The 23219-nt window shown below is 31.6% G+C and overlaps 1 protein-coding gene across 3 annotated transcripts in view; it reads right to left on the reverse strand.

Moving 5' to 3' along the window:
* Positions 1 to 4231: 4231 nt before the first annotated feature.
* Positions 4232 to 23219, reverse strand: part of LOC134714985 (transcription factor COE1-like) — a 31019-nt gene continuing 12031 nt past the window's right edge. The window contains exons 7-16 of one of the 3 annotated variants that reach the window (XM_063576779.1): positions 14898 to 14979; positions 13429 to 13549; positions 12499 to 12570; positions 12081 to 12211; positions 11534 to 11660; positions 9579 to 9667; positions 8507 to 8693; positions 7863 to 8000; positions 6194 to 6390; positions 4232 to 5753 (exon numbers count right to left, since the gene is read on the reverse strand). In XM_063576779.1, the coding sequence (XP_063432849.1) occupies positions 5748 to 5753; positions 6194 to 6390; positions 7863 to 8000; positions 8507 to 8693; positions 9579 to 9667; positions 11534 to 11660; positions 12081 to 12211; positions 12499 to 12570; positions 13429 to 13549; positions 14898 to 14979 (1150 nt within the window). In that variant the 3' untranslated portion in view covers positions 4232 to 5747. The remainder of the gene's footprint in view (positions 5754 to 6193; positions 6391 to 7862; positions 8001 to 8506; positions 8694 to 9578; positions 9668 to 11533; positions 11661 to 12080; positions 12212 to 12498; positions 12571 to 13428; positions 13550 to 14897; positions 14980 to 23219) is intronic. The other 2 variants (XM_063576780.1, XM_063576781.1) reach the window with 2 other exon arrangements.

Below are 23219 nucleotides of genomic sequence, written 5' to 3' on the forward strand. Positions count from 1 at the left end.
TGGTAATTCCTTTTTTGATTTATTTCTTAGATGGAAACAGTGTGTCTACATGTGGTAATTAAGAGTAAAAGGTGGGAAGTCTGTTGTCGTGTATTTAATGCACATACAGACAATAATAGACATAGGGCAGTGCTTCACTTTCAGCGGTTTTCCAAGTCCTTACTTGACGTAAACCGTACTGCACGGCTGGTAATCTACACACGCAGAACATTTGGTTCTGCAATGAAAACCGTGAGAGGATTTTCCGGTTGTCCTTGAGTGGAGCAATTGTCACCGCTTCAAAGGGTATACACATTTCTAAATCGCAATTTTCTTATTCGACTGATCAAAATATTGAATATAGGAGAATGCTATGCTGTGGTGAATACTTTAACGAAGAGATACATGTATCATTTACTGTTGTACGTGGAGTTGAACTCCTACAAAATCAGTTGTCGCAAGATAATTTGCCGAAAAAAGTGACATTTAGATTTCGAAATGATTCTATTAACAGACCTACAAGTTCAAATTTACTTTTTATTCGGTCAATGGGTATGAATGTCGTTTTGGGCGGTGTGTACGCTATCCGGTGTTGATAGACATCTTAATAAATCTAAAAACCTCATATTTTCATTTTGTCATGCGTGAGGGGATCGGTTCGGATTGAGGACATCGTGAATGCGTGAGGGGACTTGGAACTATATCTGTATATATAAGCCATCAGTCGTTGAAAGTTGCCTTGATATTGTTTGATTGTTTATGAAAAAACAAAGGAGTAGGTCCGGTAAGGACTGATTTTGGCCTCAAATTTCAGGTTCATCTTTTGAAAGATTTTGACCATATTTTAATTACTTACGGGTCTATTTCATTTGATTCAATTAGTTTATGTGAAAGATTTTAACTGATTTAGACACAAGAAACGATCCGATTCAAGCTGAAATATGAAAAACTACCAAATATGCCGGAAAATGTCACTTTTCAGATGTTTTTTTTGTGAAAAATGGAAGTGGCCGCATCCGTGTTCATCCACAACCTTTATATATGTTATGTATTATCATGAAATACAACTTACATTTCAATATTAAGGATAAACACGAATGCGGTCACTTTCGTTTTACACGGAAACCGTCAAAAATTAACTAAAACGCTAGAATTGTGGAGATTTCAGTAATTAAGCAGGACGTAATGGTGCAACTACCCAATATATGTGCATTGTATTGTCAAAAACAGCCTATATTTATGTAGCAGAAGCATTCTTTTATCCAATAAATAACTAATAGATATAGGAAGATGTGGTGTGAGTGCTAAGTTTACATTTTAACAATTTTGTAAAACTGCTATATTTTGGGGCCAAAAAGGGGTCTTACTGGACCTTTGTGTGCATAAATAAAAATTATTAGATAGAATTTTGAAATAACAATAAATCACCAAGTTTTCTTTTTATGAATAAAAGTCTAACCAATAAATTTCAAATATGTCTCCAAATTCTTGGATTTGGGCAAGTAATCGGTATAGTTTACCACCACAATTTGATATTAATTAATGTTTTAATTTTCACTGTTATATCAGTATTGTAAATCTTATCCTATAAAACTTCACTGGTTGCAAAATTATGAATTATTCGAAATAACAAAGATGTTATTATTCCAGGCCTAACCGTATTAGGCACAACTTTTTGAAACTTTTGTTCCTTAATGTACCTGTATTGGCTTTCGAACTTTTATCTTAGCGTCCCTGGTAAGCCTTGTGTGGACGAAAGACGCGTCTAAGTCTTTTTTTTAACCTGGTACCTTTTGTTATCTATAATTGGCGTGTGTCTCTGTCCTATATGTTCTCTCATTTATATTTTTATTGTAGTCCTGTCATGTAGTGTTGTCTTTAAATGATATATTTACCATTGCCGTAGAAGCGGGAGGTTTGGCATGCCACAAAACCGGGTTCATCCCACCATTTTTTCTTAAAATGTCCTGTGCCAAGTGTGTGTGTTAAAGTTTAATGTTAACTTGTGTTTCTGTTGTGTCGTAGTTTTCCTCTTATATTTGATGTGTTTTCCTCAGTTTTAGTTTTTAGTCCGAATTTGTTTTTCTCAATCAATTTATAAATTTCGAACAGCGGTTTACTACTGTTGCCTTTATAGGAGACATATTTGCAATTTATTGATTAGACTGTTTATTCATGTACAGAAATTTTTGTAATGTATTGTATAAATCAAAATTTTCAAACAAATATCATAATTTGTGTTTTAGCCATTCATTTTTTTTAAAAATACGCAATATAAGGGGAGTTAACTCTTTTCGTAAAAAATATATACTGGGCTGATGGGCTGATATGAAATTTTTCAACTTTTATTTGTAGCTAGAAACAAATCGTTGACATATTTTTTCCTTTTATTGTTCGTAAAACATATCTTCCCACAATATATTTATAAATTCTATTTCACTAATTTTGTTTATGCACACAAATGTGTTTTTTCATGAACAATCTGACCACATATAGGCAACTTTCAAAGACTCATAGTTATGAAATAATATTATGATTTTACGTCCCCTCACGCATTCACGATGTCCTCAATCAGAACCGATCTCCTCCCGCATGACATAATAAAAATATGAAGTTTTTAGATTTATTAAGATGTCGATCAACACCGGACAGCGTACACGCCGCCCAAATCGACATTCATACCCATTGACCGAATAAAAAGTAAATTTGAACTTGTAGGTCTGTAAATAGAACCATTTCAAAATTTAAATGTCACTTTTTAGGCAAAATCTCGTGCGGCAAGTGACTTTTGTAGGAGTTCAACTCCACGTACAACAGTAAATGATACATGTATCTCTTCGTTAAAGTATTCACCACAGCATAGCATTCTTCGATTTTCAATATTTTGATCAGTCGAATAAGAAAATTGAGATTTAGAAATGTCTATATCATTTAAAGCGGTGATAATTGCTCCACTCAAGCACAACCGGAAACTCCTCTCAAGGTTTTCATTGCAGAACCAAATGTTCTGCGTGTGTAGATTACCAGCCGTGACTGGGGATCCCCGGTTGGAAAATTCGTTTGAAAGATCAAGAATGCTTTTGCCAATATTCACGTAATACAGCTTGAGAGAATGGACTTTTTGTCAGAAATACTTCTGTTTGTTATTTTATATTGCAATGGGTTTTTTTTCTGATAAGATACTAGCTTATAATTTGGTCGTCCGAAGAGCGTATCGTCTACATATAACTCGTCAGTGATGTTCTTATAAAATAAGATGAAAGCCAACTCCAGATAATTTGCCTGTGGTAGGAAATTTTCGAGTTTCGTATATTTTGAACATTGTGATTGTAAATTTATTAAAATGGCAGGTGACGTCTTGTATATCATCCGTCAAAGAAATCGGTAATTTCATTTTTAGTCATATTTTGGTCTTTTATTTGTTGATGTTTTGTAGTTTTAGACTAAACACATTTACTAATCAGCTATCGTTTGATGTCTAATTACCATACGTGATTAATATCATCAACGTTTAATAGGAGTATCACGGCGGGAGCTAATGTTGAACAGGAACTCCTCATGGCTTGAAGTTATAAAACTTTGCTCAGTGCTCGGAGCTCAAAATTCATGCTCGAAAAATGAAATCCACCATTTTGATTGGTTGATTTTGGAGTATGAGAACAAAAAAATGACTCGAAAGTTTTATGACTTCAAGGCCGGATTCTCCTGGATTCAAGAAACTTCCGTTTTTTATTTGTATTTGTGTGCTCAATAGTTGTCTTTGTAAAGTTTTGTGGACTTCTGTATGATTTTTGTTCTTGTTCTTGTCGTCATGTATTTTTCTTCTAAATAAACTCATCATAGATACTAACTTATGTGTTATACAAGCTCTCTTGGTATTGTTTCCCTTCAACTCTATTTAGACCAAACAAAGTGAAACTATATCAAATCTCTTAAATAGTGATGTAAAAGTTGATTGTTTTATAAGTGTTATGATTGGTTGTAACTTACATGTATTTACAGCTAGAGTTTTCAAGATATATGTTATCTGTGTATTTTTTTTAAAATATATTTTAGTCATAGCTTTGTTATTTACTATGTATATATATATGTACAGTGTACAAGATAATGCATGTGCAATGTTCTTGACCATAGCAATGGTGTCTTTGTGTCTGAATTCTTAAATTTACACTACGTATGTTTTCGTTGTTATATGTTTGTTGTACATGTTTTGATTCAAATAATTCTATTGACAGAGAAATATGACTCACTATAAGATATTTTTTCTTTAATTTGTCTCCATAAAAATTGTTAAAGTATACAATGACATCTGACAGTGACGTTAAACTATGAATCCTGAGTACTGTCTTCAATGGGTTTCTTATAATAAATTAAAATAGTCTATATGCTCACATTGCAAAAAAACAGAAATCATTACATATTCTAAAAAAATTCACACCCCTAAATTGTAACATCTATCTCAATGCAGATTTCGAGTTGAGATAACGAATTAAATATTCTATCTTAAGAGATTACTTACCTCTTCATAAACATTTTCAATATCAATCAATAGAATATTTGGGTATGAATACTCTTTAATTAATGTATTGAACTATATATTTACTCAGTACTTCAATTCTTTATAAAAGACTATCACCAAACGTACCAAAAACTGTGACATGTACATACATGTCGTATTTGTCCACAGCTCAAATGATGCGTAATTCTTCCAAATCATTTAAGACCGGAATAACTATGGACGGAAGAAAATTAAACTAACTTGAATATGTTAATTTTTTCTTACTTTTCTTCAATTTAGTTGTCTTGGTGTGAAAGAATTGTATAAAAAAAAAATAACAAAGAAAACACACAATGAAAAAGCATTATATTTAAGTTTACTGGGACTCTCTTTGCTTAACTAATTGAAGTTGAAGCTAATCACAACCACTTCTCAAATCAAAATGAAACAATGTTCACACTGTCTTTTAGTTTGACAATTGAGACATTTTTCATGTAACTTAAATTAATATTCAAATAGGTATTCATCAGTTTTAATGCAAATATTAAAACAGACTAGATTGGCATTTATTTAACTGTAGATTTAAAAAGCTAATATACATATTCATTGCACTTTGTATGAAAATTGGCCATACATTACGATCATAATAAAAATAACATTAATAATACAAGTAAAATTGACTAGACACTCTTTGTTTAGCAAGACTAGAGGACAAAATATCAACAAAATATACATAATATAAATATAAACATAAAAATACATTAGGAGTATTTGTTCAAACAATATCACAATAATAAATTTGAGTGAAAATGTCTCAAGGAGTCTGACACAGTTAGCACTGATCTTCAATATTCATTCAGATATAATTATAAATATGGTTTAAAAATGTCATTTATCTGACAGCATAGACTGCTTTAAATATGTGTATTTACATGCATATGTTCATAAAAATGGACTATATAATGAGACATTTGATTACAGTTGCACTGTTTCTGAGCAAATTTTGTTATATCATTTAAGGCAATTTGCTTCTTGGACACCTTCTCACCTTCCAAACCGTTCTGTAACTCCACGTTTGCCATTTGTAGAATCAGTATTAAGCGAAACTCACTCCGACTTAATAAAAACTTTCTCTTATGCTGACCAACCACTGAAATCCACATATCTGATTATTTTGCAGCTGAAATTATCGAACTACCATAAGTTTGTCCATTACAAGTTGGTAGAGCAAAAGGATTTACTGCAGAAAATGGAGATCCTACTATACCACTCATTCCTGTAAACAAACAAATAAAATCTTAGTAAATGAATATTTATTATATTTCAACAGTAACAACGAATAGATGTTTAGTACTGGCAAAAATACAAAAAAACAAATGTTTGTTAAGGTCATGCAACAGCTAAATTTATGAGAGGTTAAAAAAGGAGTTATATTAAGAGGAACAGCTTTCATTGTATTTTTCTTGCTTCATGCTAATTAGAAAGGAGGAACAGTTTATATTATATTTGTTCAGCTTCATGCAAAAGAGAAATGGAAAACTCGCAGCCAATATGTTCATAACACAAAGTGATGAAAACTGTAGAAAAAAAAAATATTGAGATAACTTGCCTTCTGATTTCTTACCAAATAAATAAATAAATATGGTATACTTTGTAAATTGATAAAAACTGCGATGTACTGAAAAAAGAAAAAGATTTATAACTAAATATACTAACATTTATCATTGTCTGGGCCCACCCATTGGGCAGAGTACTTGCCATAGGTGGGCTATAACCAGAACCTGGTCTCATCACTGGGAAAAATGCACTTTTCTGTTTCACCGCGTGGACCATATTGGCTGGTGAAAATGAGAATATTCCACTTCCGCCATGAGAGTTAGAGTGGGGCAGGGAGGGTGATTGTGAGGGTGCAACTGTGGAAAACAAAAAGAAAACAGTTAAAAGAGGAAAGGACAAACAAACTACAACACTACAGATAAACGTAAAGTTACAGATAGCACAACAGTTATAAAAAAAAACTTTGGTACAGAGCATTATGTTTGAATATAAACTTTTGATCATGAGAAAATTCTGCATAGCTCTAAAGGTGGCATGCTTACTTTCGAAATAACTATTAATAGATTTTTAAACTAATTCTTATTTATTATACAGAAATGTTCAATCATTCGACCTATGCTTTTATTGCCCCTTTGGAACTTTCATATTATTTTTTTTTAAATATAAAAACACTGCCGATGTTACTGTTTTTCAAATAATAACATCAATTCAATTACCAATCTACAAAAGCTCGTTCCTTCCTTTCTTCTTTGTCCCCACCACAACTTGATTGACAATTTATTAGAGCCTACCATTTGACAAAATATTAGGATTTGATGAGATTTTTTATACTTTCCATAGTGTGAAGTTAGTGACAATGTATCGACCCCTAACACAATATTTAACCTAAAGTCATAAATACAGTTTCCGTATTAGTTAATGACCAATGTCATCACGATTCCCTAATGATTTCTTCCTAACTAACAAACTTGTTTGCTAGCTAATAAAACACAAAACACAAGGGATCCCCTCTATTCTCGAATACAATAGTTAATACATTTGTATGCTACAGATAGTGTCGGTATTCAAACCAAATAAATTCTAAATAATTTTGTTTGAACAACATTGATAATATTGACCAAAGATTCTTAATTTATTGAAATGGCAATTTGCATTTATTGTTATCATTCAGTCAAGTCTGTTTTACAGGTTTCTTTTATAGAAAGTCTTCGTCCAAGAACAATATTGGTAATAAATACTACAGCTGATAGTATTGCTTATGTATTTTTGAATGATTAAAACGATATCCCATTGTTTGGAGTTTTCAATAATTTTATAATCTGTAATGGTAAATGTCATCTTATAAAATATGGAGTCGTTTATATTTGATATCTTTCTTTTTCATCAAATAAAGAGTAAAATATCCTGAAGGTTTTGCCCTGGTTTAGACAGTCGATAAAATGAATTAAGTTAACCATTAAAAATATTTGTCATCCATGGAACAGGTACATAAACAATTCTGCTAAATGGGGATTAAAAAGGAGGATGAGTGGCTTCTTGGATTTAGATTTTTATTTTTACTTTCTGCAATAATACATTTTGTCTCGATCTATTATATATAAGAAATGAAAATGTATTTCAGAAAAAAAATGCCAAATTTTATAGAATTTACTTCTCGATCACTGTCACGATATAAAGCGCCATTCGTATCTTTAGTTTGGTATAAATTGTTTGATTTTAAAAGGTTCTTACCAACTCCGTGACAGTTTTTACCAAAAGGTAAACAATCAATAGATTTAATGTATACCCTGCACAATGAAATAATGTTAAAGGGAGAAAAAATACCTACCCATATTACCTAATCCCCCAGTGGGATGGTAACCATTCATGGCAGTAGAGCCATAACTACTACCATTACTGTGTGGTGTTGAGCCGTTAGATGTATAACCTCTGGGTGAAACACTAGAAGACTGTCCCCGTGAATATCCTGCAAGAAAATAGTATTGGAGATTAGGTCAGACAAAAAGGGTTCATAGAAAAAAGTAAAATAAAAAAAAAAACTGAACTCCGAGAAAAATTCAAAACGGAAAGTCCAAAACCAATGGCAAAATCAAAAGATCAAACACATCAAACGAATGAATAACAACTGTCAAATTTTCTGACTTAAACCTGGATTTATAGCTAGCTAAACCTCTCACTTAGATGAAAGTTGCATTAAATTCCGTTATTTTGACTACGATGTAAAGAAAATATTGTTAGGTTGATTGATTGATGGTTGCTTAACTTCGTCAAATATAAGTTCAAGGATAACAACAAAAAACATTATCAAAGATACCAGGCTTATAATAGTTTGGTAATGAAAATGCATGCTTTGTCGAATTTCGCTTTTATTCGCTTTTCACATAATACAAACAGTCGATTTTACAGAAAATTATTCGTGTTTAATGACATAAGGAATATGGTATTTGCACCAAATTTTGAAAAAGACCTCACCTTCTTCCCATTGACTACCCGGATCTTGAACACTGACAGCTAATTGGCCAGTATAAGTGTTAAAACTAGACATTGGTGAGCTATTGTTGATCGCTGGAGATCTGGGAGGTGGTAGTATCTGGTTGGGATTTCTAGGCATGCTATATAAAGCTTCAGCCAAGTCAGCCGCACGTTTTAGCACTATTTCCTGAAATAAAACAATCGTACACTTTTCAAAACTGCTTCATCACGATAAGCATGGCACCATATTATCATATTTTAGGTTTAACATATTCTGTAAATCTGTAAAATGAATCATTCTAATATGATAATTTAAGTATTTCAATTAGATAAACTTCTACTTAGATTTCACATCTTAAGTTTATTAGTCTCTCTCTTTCTATCGAATTGTTATGTTATTCTTTTGTCTTCTTCGATATGGTTCAATTATGATCCATTCAACAAAATGTATATTGTTTTAATAGAGAGGCACAAACATAATCAGTAGACTCATAGAAAGGGGACACAAAAAATAATGTGAAATATATGAAATTTTATAAAGATTATGGCAATGCCTAAATAAACATAAACGTTTACATATATCTGTATGTGTGAGGGACATACTTCAAAGGAATCATGTGAGATCAGTGGATAAACGTAAATATGGTGAGAACATAAAGTATAAAAACGTAAAGTGTAACAACAAACTAATATGTCAAATGTAAAATGTCAACAGTATGACAAGTATCTGCGTGTAGTTTTATCAATAATCATGTAACATAATAAATCGCCAGAACCCAGAATGCTCACAATACCATGTCTATAAATAGTTAATAGGGTTCCATTATAGAGATGGGACGCTGATAAACGACACTTTAATGACACGTGCAAAATTGAGTTTAAATAGAATAACCAATTAAATTAATTAATAATTGATTATTAGCTTATGGAATACACCATATATGTCTACTGCCAACTTAGCGATTCTGAATAATGTAATTAGGTTACTACAGAAGCAATTGTACCGGCCTTTTAAGATATAAAATATCATAGAAACACAATGATGATTACAAGCTGCTGTAGAAAAACTCACTTTAGGCAATCTTTCTGGGTCGCCCGGATGTCTCGGTACAAGTTTCATCAATCGCTGGAAGCCATAGTCAATTGTTGGTTCCGTCAAAGCTACAAGAAATAACAAAAATGAACAATACACTCATGTTTTGTCTGTATAAAACTATTTCTCATTAATTGTTCATCAAATAAAAATATGCTGCATGATTTGTTTATGTGATAGTCGGATAAGAGCTCACCATAGCTCATGTTTTGTCTGCTATTTCGTATATATATATATATATATATATGCCGACTTTAAATAAAATTTACTTATTTCCTTACTGATGTCGCAAATGACCTTTGTATTAACAACTATCTTAAAATATGCTTAAGATACAAGCAAACTTGGAAATCCCCAAATTTGCAAAATAAGAGGATAAGAATTATTCACATTATATAAGTATTTTCATCTTGCCTATGAAGAATCAATTGACAATTAAGTACGTAGACGTTAACCATATTGTATTTTAGTATTTTTATTTGTTTTGATCGTTATGAATTTGATCCGATACTATTGTAATGCCATCCATCAAACACGAAGAAAACAAATGTTCTTTCAATCGCAGAATCAAATTCATATTCGATTGAAAATATGTTCCATTTTCGCTTGAAAGATAATTATGGCTTTTAGCACCTCCAAACACGGGCAGATGAATGGGACATTGATAGGAATCTACTCACAGTATTACACGGAATCACGATGACACACAAGATTGCATGATTAAAATACAGAGGGATTATTTGGCTAGACCGGTAGTACATGTCCATGTTATTGGAGAACATGTTCTTTAAGCTAAATCATAAAGGCGTTAAAACCTTCTAGTAAACCCATTATCGTTTAAAGTTTTCCCGGAGTCGGTTTACCCAATTTTAACCGTTAATACGAAACTTCGGTTGCGTTTACGAATCTGACTTTAGGAATTGGGGGTATGTCAATTTGATGGATGATTTTTACACCAGTGAAAATTCACATGTCATTTAGAAATGGAATATTTTATTCCACATGACAATAAATTAATAACCCATATGGTGATCGGACGATCGAAGTCTAATATTCTTGATATACCAATCATTGGATGATGTCGCTCCAAATGTGCTGATGAGTTGTTCACACCTAATGACAGTTAACTTTTACAGTGGAAAACGATAAATGTGTAAAATCTCCTTATTAAAGAGTTTCTTGAAAACAATATTTCAAATCTTCACTTTTAATCAAAGTATTAGACTCATGCTTAAAGGAAAACCACACGTGTAATCTTTTCCTTTGGCTAGAACTAATGTACAAATGCTTTTAAAAGTTGATGAAAATCCATATATCCTATATAATGGCGATCAGATACGAATCCTTTACAACCATTGCACATTTTCACAATCAATTATGATAAAGATTCTTCGCGACAAAGCTGTTGTATTTATTGAAAAGTTAAAATATTCTTTTTTTGACATAATGCTTCAAAACTGTATATTTGAGATTAGAGTTTATTAAAAAGTACATTTATTACCAATTTGTAAAGTTTTGTATCATTTTCGTTTTATTAAACTCCAACAATATATGAATAAAGGGAATATGGGGTACTCAAATATGTGACACCAGTATACATCTAAACAGTGCAGTATAACGTATCGAAGACGTTTTTTAATTGAAGAAAAGATGCATATATGTCAATGAGACAACAAATGTGTTAGCCTGCACAAATAAAATTGAGAATGGAAATGGGGAAATTGTCAAAGAGACAACAACCCGACCAAAAAAAAAAAACAACAGCACAAGGTCACCAGCATACATATGTTTTACAAATGGTAAACGATTGAGATGAAAGTAGTTTTCTCAACTCCTCCAGTAGCTTCTTCTATTGCACCATTTTGTATTATGATTTAGTTTGAAGGTATTATTAAGTGACCTGTAAAACAAACCCAGGTTGTGAGTATCATTACCTGTATAAACAAATCTACCAGGTGCTCCTTTACAGAACTGTTTTGATTTATACGACAATGTTACTTCCACGACCCCCGGGATATGACGGGGAGGTGTTTGTACCCGTATCGCATGTGATGTTATCAACTGAAAAACAAAAACAAAATAGAATAAATCTCAAATATGTACAGCAATTATCATTCTTTAATTTTCTAAGAATAACATTAATAATTAATAATTCAAATACATCATATAGCCACTTACTGTAATAAATATGAACTATAAAATAATGTTCTTTTGAGTGCATAAAACCTTAAAAACAAAACTAGAAAAAAAAAACATTTTAAGTATTTTTTTAAAAATTGAATCAAAAGAATGGTTATTTGTTCATTGGTGTACAGCAGTAGCCAAAATTTAGAAAATGTCAAATCTACTAATTCAATATATTGAAAAAAGTACTGAAATCAAAAAAATATAAAACGAATTGTTGAAATATGCACAGAAAATCCAAATCGAGATTAAGGAACAAAACAATTGGGGAAAATAAATCAAAATTGAAGTTCCTACCTCGCTCCAAACAAGCATCGTACCAAAGACCACCTGTAGACCGTCAAAGAAGTTGTCCCCTATGATTATGACTGTTGTTCCACCTGACGTCCACCCCTCGCTCGGACAGATAGCCTTTATACAAGGTGTAGCTGGAAAAGAAATCATAATGAATAGTCTTTTTCTTCACAGTATAGTTGTACAACTAAAACGAATAACATTGAAAAGAATTTTTTCACATTTACAGAAAAAATGACGTCAGAAGTAATAAGCAGTGAGAGAAAGAAGAAAATAAAAAGTGCACAAGTACAAAATGGAAGAAAGTGCAAATAAAAGTAAATATACAGGTTTTCAAATCAATTTATCATCACATAATAATGATCATCCAAAATATTGTTAACAGCTAATATGTTTTTGGTACTAATAAACTTTTACTTACTAAGCATACCCGAGTCCCTTGGATAACGTGAAAATGCCCTGGTGGAGTAAGGGTCGGCCAGTAACCAGGTATCTAAATAAGAGGGGTAACCAGTAAGAATATATATCTATAAAGTCATTCTGATAAACCAATACATTATTCCAACAACTTCATTTTTTGTTTTGCTTTTTATTTAGAAAACAAAAATGATTTTCTAAGACATTTGTTTTATTCATCTTGAGGATAAAATCTTAAAGATGGAAAATTATTTCGAAAGTTGATTATAAATACAGTTTTGAAGAAAGTGGCTATTGTCTTTATTTGTGATAAAACGTTTTATCATATTTGATTATGACCACAGATGTTCCGAAGTGTTAGCCAGATGGGACTTTCGGAGTTCAATTCCACACAGCTGGTTTCGTAAAGTCAAACTCAAACGTTCCGCTTTGTTGTTCTAATTAAAATTATAGTCTTTGATCACAGAATAATTGTCTTACGATAATACAAGCCTCAATGATGGTAACGTTTGACAAGCTATAATTGAAAATGAAAATTAAATCATTCTTATAATTTTTGTAACAAATAGTTATTTATGTTAAATAACTTCCAATTAAAACTTGTCAATCGTTTGTTAATGCAGGAAAACAACGCAACCTTAAACATATATATTGAAATTGCTGGACTACGTTAAAAAATATATGTTAAAACTGCTGGACTATGTTAAGTTTTAAAAGAACTGACGAAAAAAATATAAAACAAAAACAATAAGCAGTAGAAAAACAAAAGAGAAAAAGCAGCAAAACACAACTAAATAAAATACACAGGAGGAACTCCGGAGCTGATCTAAGAAAGGGAGCGTGCATCTATCATAGAAAAGGTCATGTTAACTAGAAATAAGTGATTAAAGACTAAAGAAATAAAAAAGGGATAAAAGAAATTCATTCTGCATACCTCCTTCTGTCGGGTCTAATCTTCGTGCACGTCTGCCATGTTTCGAGTTGTTATGGACAAACATGTTGTCTGAGACCGCCAGGATTGGACCCTCAATACTTACTGTTGTACATATAGCTACCTAAGATAGAAAGAAAAGAATGAGGAACAGAATAAATGAAGGTCTACTTATTTAATAATATCTCTCCCTTTCCCAAATAAATAATGTGATAAAATAAATAAATAAATTCTTAAACTAATAAGAGTGTAAAAACGTTGAACGTACATGATTTTCAATTTAAAATTCGAAATGTAAAAGAAAAAACTTTTTTATTAAAATACAATTTTTATATACTGAAAACACATAATTGTTAGGAACAGAAAATAAATCTACATTATAGTGGAAAAAAAGTTCAAATTATGTTCCTTGATATAAATATAAACTTTTGTATCGTTTTACTTATTTTGTACCGTTTTACTTATTTTCGGGTATTGCAAAGATATATATGTATTGTTAAAGTGGATTTAATATTCATGTTATGAGCCCTAATATTTGGTTAACGTTGTGAATTAATGATGCTGATATTGGCTTAATTAACCAATACACCTCCCGTGAGGCACATCAGTAAACAAAGTTTGTTTACTCTTAATACACCGACAGCTAATTAACGTCACTAAAACTACTGTTATTATCACAATAAGATTTTATTTGTTTGTTCTAGGATTGAGAAGACATCATTCTTTACAAAATGTCACCGCTACATAATTCCAAAAGAGATTTGACAAACGACATAAAAATCCCTCTGCGATGCTCGCTAACAACCTTCCATTATTTTCTCCTAAGCCATTTCCCATTGAAGTTTAAGGCTTTTTCGTTTGGTAAACGGACTGTGCTTAAGCTTATTAGCCTCAATACGTTTCTGCTTAGGATTTTATGAAATGGAAACTCTCTAGTGGAAAATATGCGGAATAGCAGTTGCAATACACAAGAGATTATAAGGTGTATCGTGGAACCGTAATGGAGAAGCATCAGTTCATATAGAAAAGCCCCTTTGCCATTAATAAAAATCTCGGATTAACTCTGAGAAATCTTTCCTATAATCACTAGGTTTTGACAAGGCTAATCCTCTCAGCTCTACTTAGGGTAATACTTAAAAAAGCTTTATAATGTCTTCTTAGTTTAACGTAAATTGTAATTTGTAAATAATTCTATAAAATGTCATTTTTCTGAAAGACAGTCAACTTGTATTAACAATAGCGCTTTTTCTTCGCTTTGTTTTCTCATTATGTACTTGTATTCTTTCACTGATTTGTCAGATTCGACATTTTCACACGACAAAAATGAGATTAAATAAAACATAACTGAAACATATATCAACGCCTGAGCAATATATGTATCAATTGCGAAAGTTATTAAAAACTGAAATAAATATTTTAACATTTAAGAATACTTTTCAGATCACTGCCTAGAAGAATTAAGAAAATATTACCTGGAAACGGCGCATATCTCGTGGATTACCAGCATTTTTCAGACAGTTCTGATTACATTTCATGAAGAATTTCAAGAAAAACCTACAAATATAAAAGTACATTACATCAAGATCATGATAATGCCATTTAATAAAGTTATTTTTAAATGAACCTTATGTAAAACTCTGTGAAATTTTCGTGATCAATCGTAACCAGTACTGCTAACAAAATCCGGTAAAATGAGCGTTTGAAACATGGTTCTTCTTAAAAAAATCATCAGGTTCCTGTTACAGCTTACGAATATTTTCTTCGACTAAAATTTGACAGCTCAGCATGTTTATATATAGATGGCAAGCACTGACAATATTTTTGGACCGAACGGTGTAAGATATTTTGGCATAGAAGGGGAGATCATACTATTTGTGTAAGAAAAAGAACATATGACGCTCAACTATATATATACATACATATGTTTTGGAACAAGAACCACAGATAACACTTACTATTTGTTTTAGAACAAGAACCACAGATGACACTTACTATTTGTTTTAGAACAAGAACCACAGATAACACTTACTATTTGTTTTAGAACAAGAACCACAGATGACACTTACTATTTGTTTTAGAACAAGACTTACATATATAACACTTACTATTTGTTTTAGAACAGAACTACAGACGGCCAACTATTTGTTTTAGAACAAGAACCACAGATGACACTTACTATTTGTTTTAGAACAAAACTAAAGACGGCACTAACTATTTGTCTTAGAACAAGAACCACAGATGACACTTACTATTTGTTTTAGAACAGAACTACAGACGACACTAACTATTTGTCTTAGAACAAGAACCACAGATAACACTTACTATTTGTTTTAGAACAAGAACCACAGATAACACTTACTATTTGTTTTAGAACAAGAACCACAGATGACACTTACTATTTGTTTTAGAATAGAACTACAGACGGCACTTACTATTTGTCTTAGAACAAGAACCACAGATAACACTTACTATTTGTTTTAGAACAAGAACCACAGATGACACTTACTATTTGTTTTAGAACAAGAACCACAGATAACACTTACTATTTGTTTTAGAACAAGAACCACAGATGACACTTACTATTTGTTTTAGAACAAGAACCACAGATTAAACTTACTATTTGTTTTAGAACAAGAACCACAGATGACACTTACTATTTGTTTTAGAACAAGAACCACAGATGACACTTACTATTTGTTTTAGAACAAGAACCACAGATAACACTTACTATTTGTCTTAGAACAAGAACCACAGATGACATTTACTATTTGTCTTAGAACAAGAACCACAGATGACACTTACTATTTGTCTTAGAACAAGAACCACAGATGACACTGACTATTTGTTTTGGAACAAGACTTACATATATAACACTTACTATTTGTATTAGCAAGAACCACAGATGACACTTACTTTTTGTATTCGCAAGAACCACAGATGACACTTAGTATTTGTTTTCGCAAGAACCACAGATGACACTTACTATTTGTTTATAGAACGAGGAAAGTAATAAAGAGTTAAGCTCTCATAGAAATAAAAAAAAAGGATAAGTCAAGCTTAAAATGTTATTCGGATGAAATGGAGATGAATAAATATGTCTTTTGTATCTGACAAACGAAACAAACAAAATGATCATGACAGGTGAATTATATTGCTTTCAATAAAATAACGTTGTTATTTTTTAATTAAGAAGATTCTTTATAATTACATTTTCGTTATGAATATTGCATGTTACAATCAATAATTCAATGATAAAAATCAACAACTGAATATTAACAGCAACGTTTTTCATTTCATTATAGCTCATCACCATGCATTTATCTCATCCATCGTCAATAAACAGGTCTCAAATATTATATTTGTTTCATATAACCACAATGGTTCTGGCTATTACAAGTCAACTATCATCTATTTAAACTGTACAAGAATTAGTACAAAAGTTCGAAAAAAAACCAATAAAAATAATGAGACACAAGAATCATGAAAAGTATATATCATAATATATATACGGAAACGAAAACAAGACAAACCAGAAAAAAAAGAATAGCCCATTAAAAAAATATATTAAAAAATATATAAATTAAAACCCAGATAAAACAGTGATCGGATATTCTCATAAAGTTTGGGGTTATTTGCTTCACTGGTAGATTCTGAGCTGACGGAGGATTGCAAATTTCAAAACTCAACGTGATTTTTAAGAGTTTATCTTATATTCTTGTAAATGGCAAAAATCTGGTGATGAGTGGTAATATAAAGAAGGGTGTACACTAGGGGGCCTTTTCTACCTCAAATTTGCAGGACAATGAAATGAAGGGATCTTAATGATATGTATGTATCAACATCAAACCGTAAGGAATCTGATATTTTTTTATATTGTGTTTGAAAGATTGCCTGTGTTTCTACAAAAATGACACTTATATCATGGTATGACATAAACTAGTTGTTAGTCGGAAATATTTAGCATTTGCAAGTTTTATGAAGAAAGAACCGAAAATCTTACAGTTGAAGCTAAACTAGTCCAACATTTGCAACACAATGAAAGCATATCGAGTGCGAGAAGTTGTTCTAAGTAGAAAATAAGCTCTATATCTTACAAAGTCACCCTAGATTGTAGAATACAATTACTTATGCTAGTTATAATCAATCATGCTGTTTACCAGAACAAAGAATGGTATAAAAACAAAAGGATATACATTATTTAAAAGTAGAGTGAAATGTATTGAAAACCACTTTACGAACAGTTTACCTGACAAAGAACTATATATCGATCTGTTTAATGTGGAAGAATATTATTTCCAGCATGGCTGGTTTTGATTGACAGCTCAGTAATGTTGCAGCCGCCCCATTTATGCCAATCGGAAACGGTTTACATCGGCAATCATCTAATGATATTTGGTTTTAAGTGAATCCGGAAATGTTTCGGATATCACAGATTACTGATTGAATTAGTTTGATAATCGATTTTTAAATAAGAGTTTCCGATCTACAACTATTGAAAACGGAGTATGAATAAAAACAATGATAGAAGTGAATATAAAACACGACATCGGATGCTAGAAACGTCAAAAGTATCGTAATCCCATACATTAAACGTCAAGCGTTTTCTAGTCGATAGCCCGATAGAAAACACTTTTCAATCATAGCATTTTATTAACAGAAATGATAGCGAGAAAACATAAAGTCGAAATTCTGACTTAGTGAGAATACACATTTCAGTGCCAAGACTGATATTACTAAGAGGGCGAACTTTTTTTTTGGTGGTGGGTTGGGGTGGGATGGGAGGGAGGGAGCTGGAAGCTTTTGAAAATGAAAAACTTGGTCTGGTAAGAACTGGACATGAAAGACTTTGCCCAAGACAGAATGGAAACGAATGTTTTGCAACCGTGACAGTGGAATGTGTTTAAATATCAAATGGTTGTCATCTTTAAAATTAATGTACCAATAATCTAAATTCATTAATAAATCGCATAAAACATAACATAAAAGCAAAAGCATTGGGAATCTTTTACCAAAAAAAAACACAAACAACTCCAAAACAATAATCGTTTGCATTGCAAATATATGCTAAGGAACAGAAAATATATGTATATGTGCAAGTGGCACCGGAAGTACTGATGGCTATATAGTTTTAATTTAAAACCTTGATATTCTACAGCATGACGATTTCCTGAATTGTATTGATCAGTTAATCAAGCACACAGATCAACTTAATATTGATACCAGTTGATTAGGTGAATGATGTAAATTCGTTAAATGAATAATACCCCTCTAGAGACCCAGAATTGCATCAGGAACTTTTGGCCGATAGGGTCACCATATTAACCATAAAGCTGGAATGATCTATTAGAATGCGAACAGGCAAAAAGTTTTACACCTTGACGATCCCATGGAAAATTAAATTTGAACCACTGTCAGTTATGGTCAAGTGTGAACCAATCGATGACTTTGTTGGTGATTCTAGTCACCGTCTAAGTGTATTATCAAATAATGCTTAATTTCATAGAAGTCAACACAGAATTGTTTTTGTGTCAAATTAGTCAGAGCATTTGTACTCTCTTTTTTTTTTTTTTATGGAAAGTTGGCTATACCATGCAGAGAAATATGCACTTTTAAACACTAAAACATCATTTAATTAATACAATGTTGACATACATTTATACTTTGGTGAAACTTTATATAAGGCGAATACTATTGAGTTTATAACTACTACATGTTGACAGAACACTATACGCAGTGGTAAAAATAATGGTCATTTTAGGAAATATGACTTATTTAAAATCAGCAACTGGAGGTTTTATTGATGAAGAATATTCCCAATCACAAAAAGAACACTACAAAATTGTAGTAGGGAAAAGACATCAAAGGTTTTCTTTGGGAAATGTTTTGAACTTCAAGTAAATGCAGATACGTGCAAGAAATAACATTGTTTTTATTGCGATTTTTATGTATTCCAAAGTGCATTTTGAAGAATGCATGCAGAGTTTTTTTTAGAGAAACGCTGCTTTTTATAAATAAAAAAGAAGATGTGAGAAATACGCGAAGGAGACAGCAGGCCAAACATATAAATAAACCAGATTTCTAGAGGTCAAGATACATACAAAATTCAACAATTGACACGTTTCAATATATGTATGCTCTCAAAAGTACAACCACGAAAATAGTTCCGAATAGATATAACAGAGATTATCAAACGTCTACAACACAACATTATCAAAGTTGAAGAAAAACCATGCACACATTTTGATATAACAAAAGCCGGACCACCCCAACCAGGTTCCGTAAAAGGAATGTACGTCAGGCGGGGTAAAACATTTGTTTAGTGTTTTGTTTTAAACATGGCAAAAGAAATCAACAGAATAGATGTAAATTGCATACTAAAAACCACATATAAAGGTTGAATTCTATTAATAAATGAATAAATATTTTTCAATTCATATTTGGTAAGGACAAATAGGGAATTACATTTCCGTCAAAGCTTCTTCAAAACACAAAACCATACTTCGGCTTAACATAACTAAAACGAACTTAAACACTAGGGAAAAGAACCACAGTTTAATGCTTAAATTTCGCATTAATAAAACACAAACAACAGAACAGTTTGAAAACAAAAAACAATTTAACTTATTAATAATCTGTGGTATTCCACAAATTATTCACATATTATCATATGTATTGGTTATATTTAAATTTAACTCTTATAAATGGTAAGCTACGAATATACAAACTTGTGAAAACAACACTTTATACGAACATGTATATTAATTAAATATTATTTTAGCCATGCTGTAAATTATTACTCGACATAACCGCTGAAAATTCCTAGAAAAAAGTGTATATTTGGACTTTTCTAAATCCTGACAGAAATAAAAGTATAAGACAACATGGCTATATTTAAAGCTTCACGTTGTTTGCTAAAATATTGTTTAATATACTCGTTAAAAATATTAATTATGTTTTTAACATGTCTTAACAGAAGGGCTCTTAAACTGTCACTTGGCTCATTTTTGTCTTAAAATATTGCTTATTGTCACGTTAATATAAACAATATAAATTATAAATCTGTATGATTATCGCGGACTAATCCCCAGTAGACGCACAACATCAACAAACCTACGCATTTCAATGGCTGACACGAACTGTCACAGATGATCACTGCCATAATTCAATGCTTATATTACATCTTCATGTAAGCTATAGTCCTCATATTTACATTCTTCAATTCCGTCATCCAAACACAACTTGCCCCTTTAATCGACAACTTGCAGTAAAGTCAATTAAGCACCATAACACTAATTATACTCTCAGTCTATAAATATAAGTGGATCTCTTCAGGGTCCTATTTAGATAATTTACTAAGCTGGTTTCGCTGACAAGTCGAGAAAACCCGTGGAGAGTAATTCGTCATGAATAGAACATTGGTAAAGGAAGAGAGGTTAAATAGTAACTAAATGTTTTTATCTTCCGTTTGTTCTATTAAATAAAATGTACACAAGGGAACAGTTTGTCGCTTTAAAATATATTACATTATAAAACTCCCTCATCAACGTTCAAACCACTTAATTTTCAACTTTGATGAGCTGGTTAAGAAAAGATGGAAAATAATACCTTTTCTATGCAGTTTAAACTTATCCATATGTTGTAAAATAAAGTCTGATGCAAAGAAACACCATAACAAACATTCTCCATGGCATAAAACGTATAAATATTGTTTGGCAAAGATGGTGTATAATCATGACTATCATAAGACAGTATTTAAAGAATGTACTGACAAGATGTTAAAGTAAAAACTCATTCACCAGCCCATTTAGAGCTTCTGTAATATACTGAAGAAATAAACTATTTGGAAACTATGAAATGTCAACAATGACATTGCATTAACGTATGATTGCATGTGCTACAAACTGTGACAGGTTCGTGTAATACTTTACACTGGACGTTAAGCATCCACTTTTAACCAAAAAGGTGTGAAAAGTCTGAAGGAAAATAATAATCACATGTAAAAATTGGAATAATGAAACATCTTTTTTCTCTCTCAGAAAACATGGAGAACGGAACCAATGGATATTACCATAACATTCTTCCTGAAACCTAATTTGAAACAGAGCAAACATCGAAATTATTGATTGAGTAAAAAATATATCTTAAACAAGTTACAGAGAATATTAAAGCATTGACTATTGTAATTTTGACTTCCCGATACACATCGACCACGTGGTTCCCCTGGGATATGATCCTTGTCACGCGGAGGTCTGAGCTGAATGCACAATCCTCTCTTTAATTGTTCACATTTCAATCTAAAGCCACTGGGAGTTTTATCCCTAATTAGTCATCAGAATTCTCTAAAGCGCAGCAAGTTGGTCTTTCTTGCATGTATAAAAGTGTTTGATACACATTTTTTTTGTTTAGATTGCCTGTTTATTTCTCTGAATTCAGGTTAAATATACTACAAATGACTAATTGTCTTTCATATTAGACACACACATGCACACATATATGAGTAGGATTTTCGTTGTTTCAGACCAAATGGTGAACATATGATTTACTGCAAAATATATCATAACAAATATCTTAATGTCATGAAATTATTTTATGAATTATCAGTGATGCATACATTGTAATTTACAGTAATATAAAAATTCATTAATATTTTTTATCAGAGAGCCCATATTCTATTTGAAAAGACAAAACAGAATTTCTGAATGAAAAGTACTTGGCAATAATCCGCCAATAGGTCAAGAAGTGTGAACAATGGAGGGCAATCAAATAAAATAAATGGTAATTTGAAGGAGATCCACAAAACAGTTATGTGAAAAATGACTGTCGTTAACGCTTTTCAATTACTGCTTTCATCAGATAGGAGAGGGGACCCCATCTGCACCCAGGCAGACGATACAATAAATTCTGTCATTCGCGCGCAAATTCCTGATGGCGACTGCTGAGCTTGGTGATCAACTAAGAAATCGAAGACTTAATCACATTACTGAGACAAAATGAGGAAAATGATTAATGTTGGTGACCAGATGAAATTCTGCCCCATTAGACTAGAAGGACTAAGAATGTTCCGAAGTGTGATCTTTTACTTAACCACTAATGCTAAAGCTACATTATTTACCAGAAAAACTCAGTCATAAACTGCTGCCTAATTCATATTACTTTTTTATGGTATAACGGAAAAATCAATGTCTTTGTACCGAAATGTCAACAAAATTAATTTAAATCTTCAACTCGAAAGTTATTTTTTGTTGCTACTCTGATCTTTGTGCCTCGTCTGAACTCAAAGTCAATGTTTTATTCCAAAGTAGATACAACTAAATATTTTGTTTCAAAGTGATGATTTCCTAAGAATTATCGATTCAATTGTCGTATCAGCAATGATCATTATTAATTCTATTTGAAGAACCCTTTTACTGAAATAATTGCAACATTTCACATGAATATTTTATAAATTTCAGTCCAAAAACTGAATATGTATTATAAAAAGCAATGGTGTAAAATAAGCAACATTAAAAGTGTTAATCCTTGTCTTTCTCGATCCTGCAAATCGTTAAATAATTCAAGAAGGAATACCGTCATTTGGCAAATGCAATTAACTTTTTCACCATACGATCATTCTATTAAGATGAAATCGTATCAGATTCAAGACCAAGTTTCTGAATCGGTAGCTTATTCACTGCCATATGACCGTGAATTTTATTGTGTATTCCCATTATAAAATAAGTTGATGAAAACAGAAGCCATGATATAATATCATACATTAATTGTAAAGCGTTTGATTCCATCAACTTGTCACCTGT

Source organism: Mytilus trossulus, chromosome 4 (assembly GCF_036588685.1).
Source record: "Mytilus trossulus isolate FHL-02 chromosome 4, PNRI_Mtr1.1.1.hap1, whole genome shotgun sequence".
NCBI classification, from domain to species: Eukaryota; Metazoa; Mollusca; class Bivalvia; order Mytilida; family Mytilidae; genus Mytilus; species Mytilus trossulus.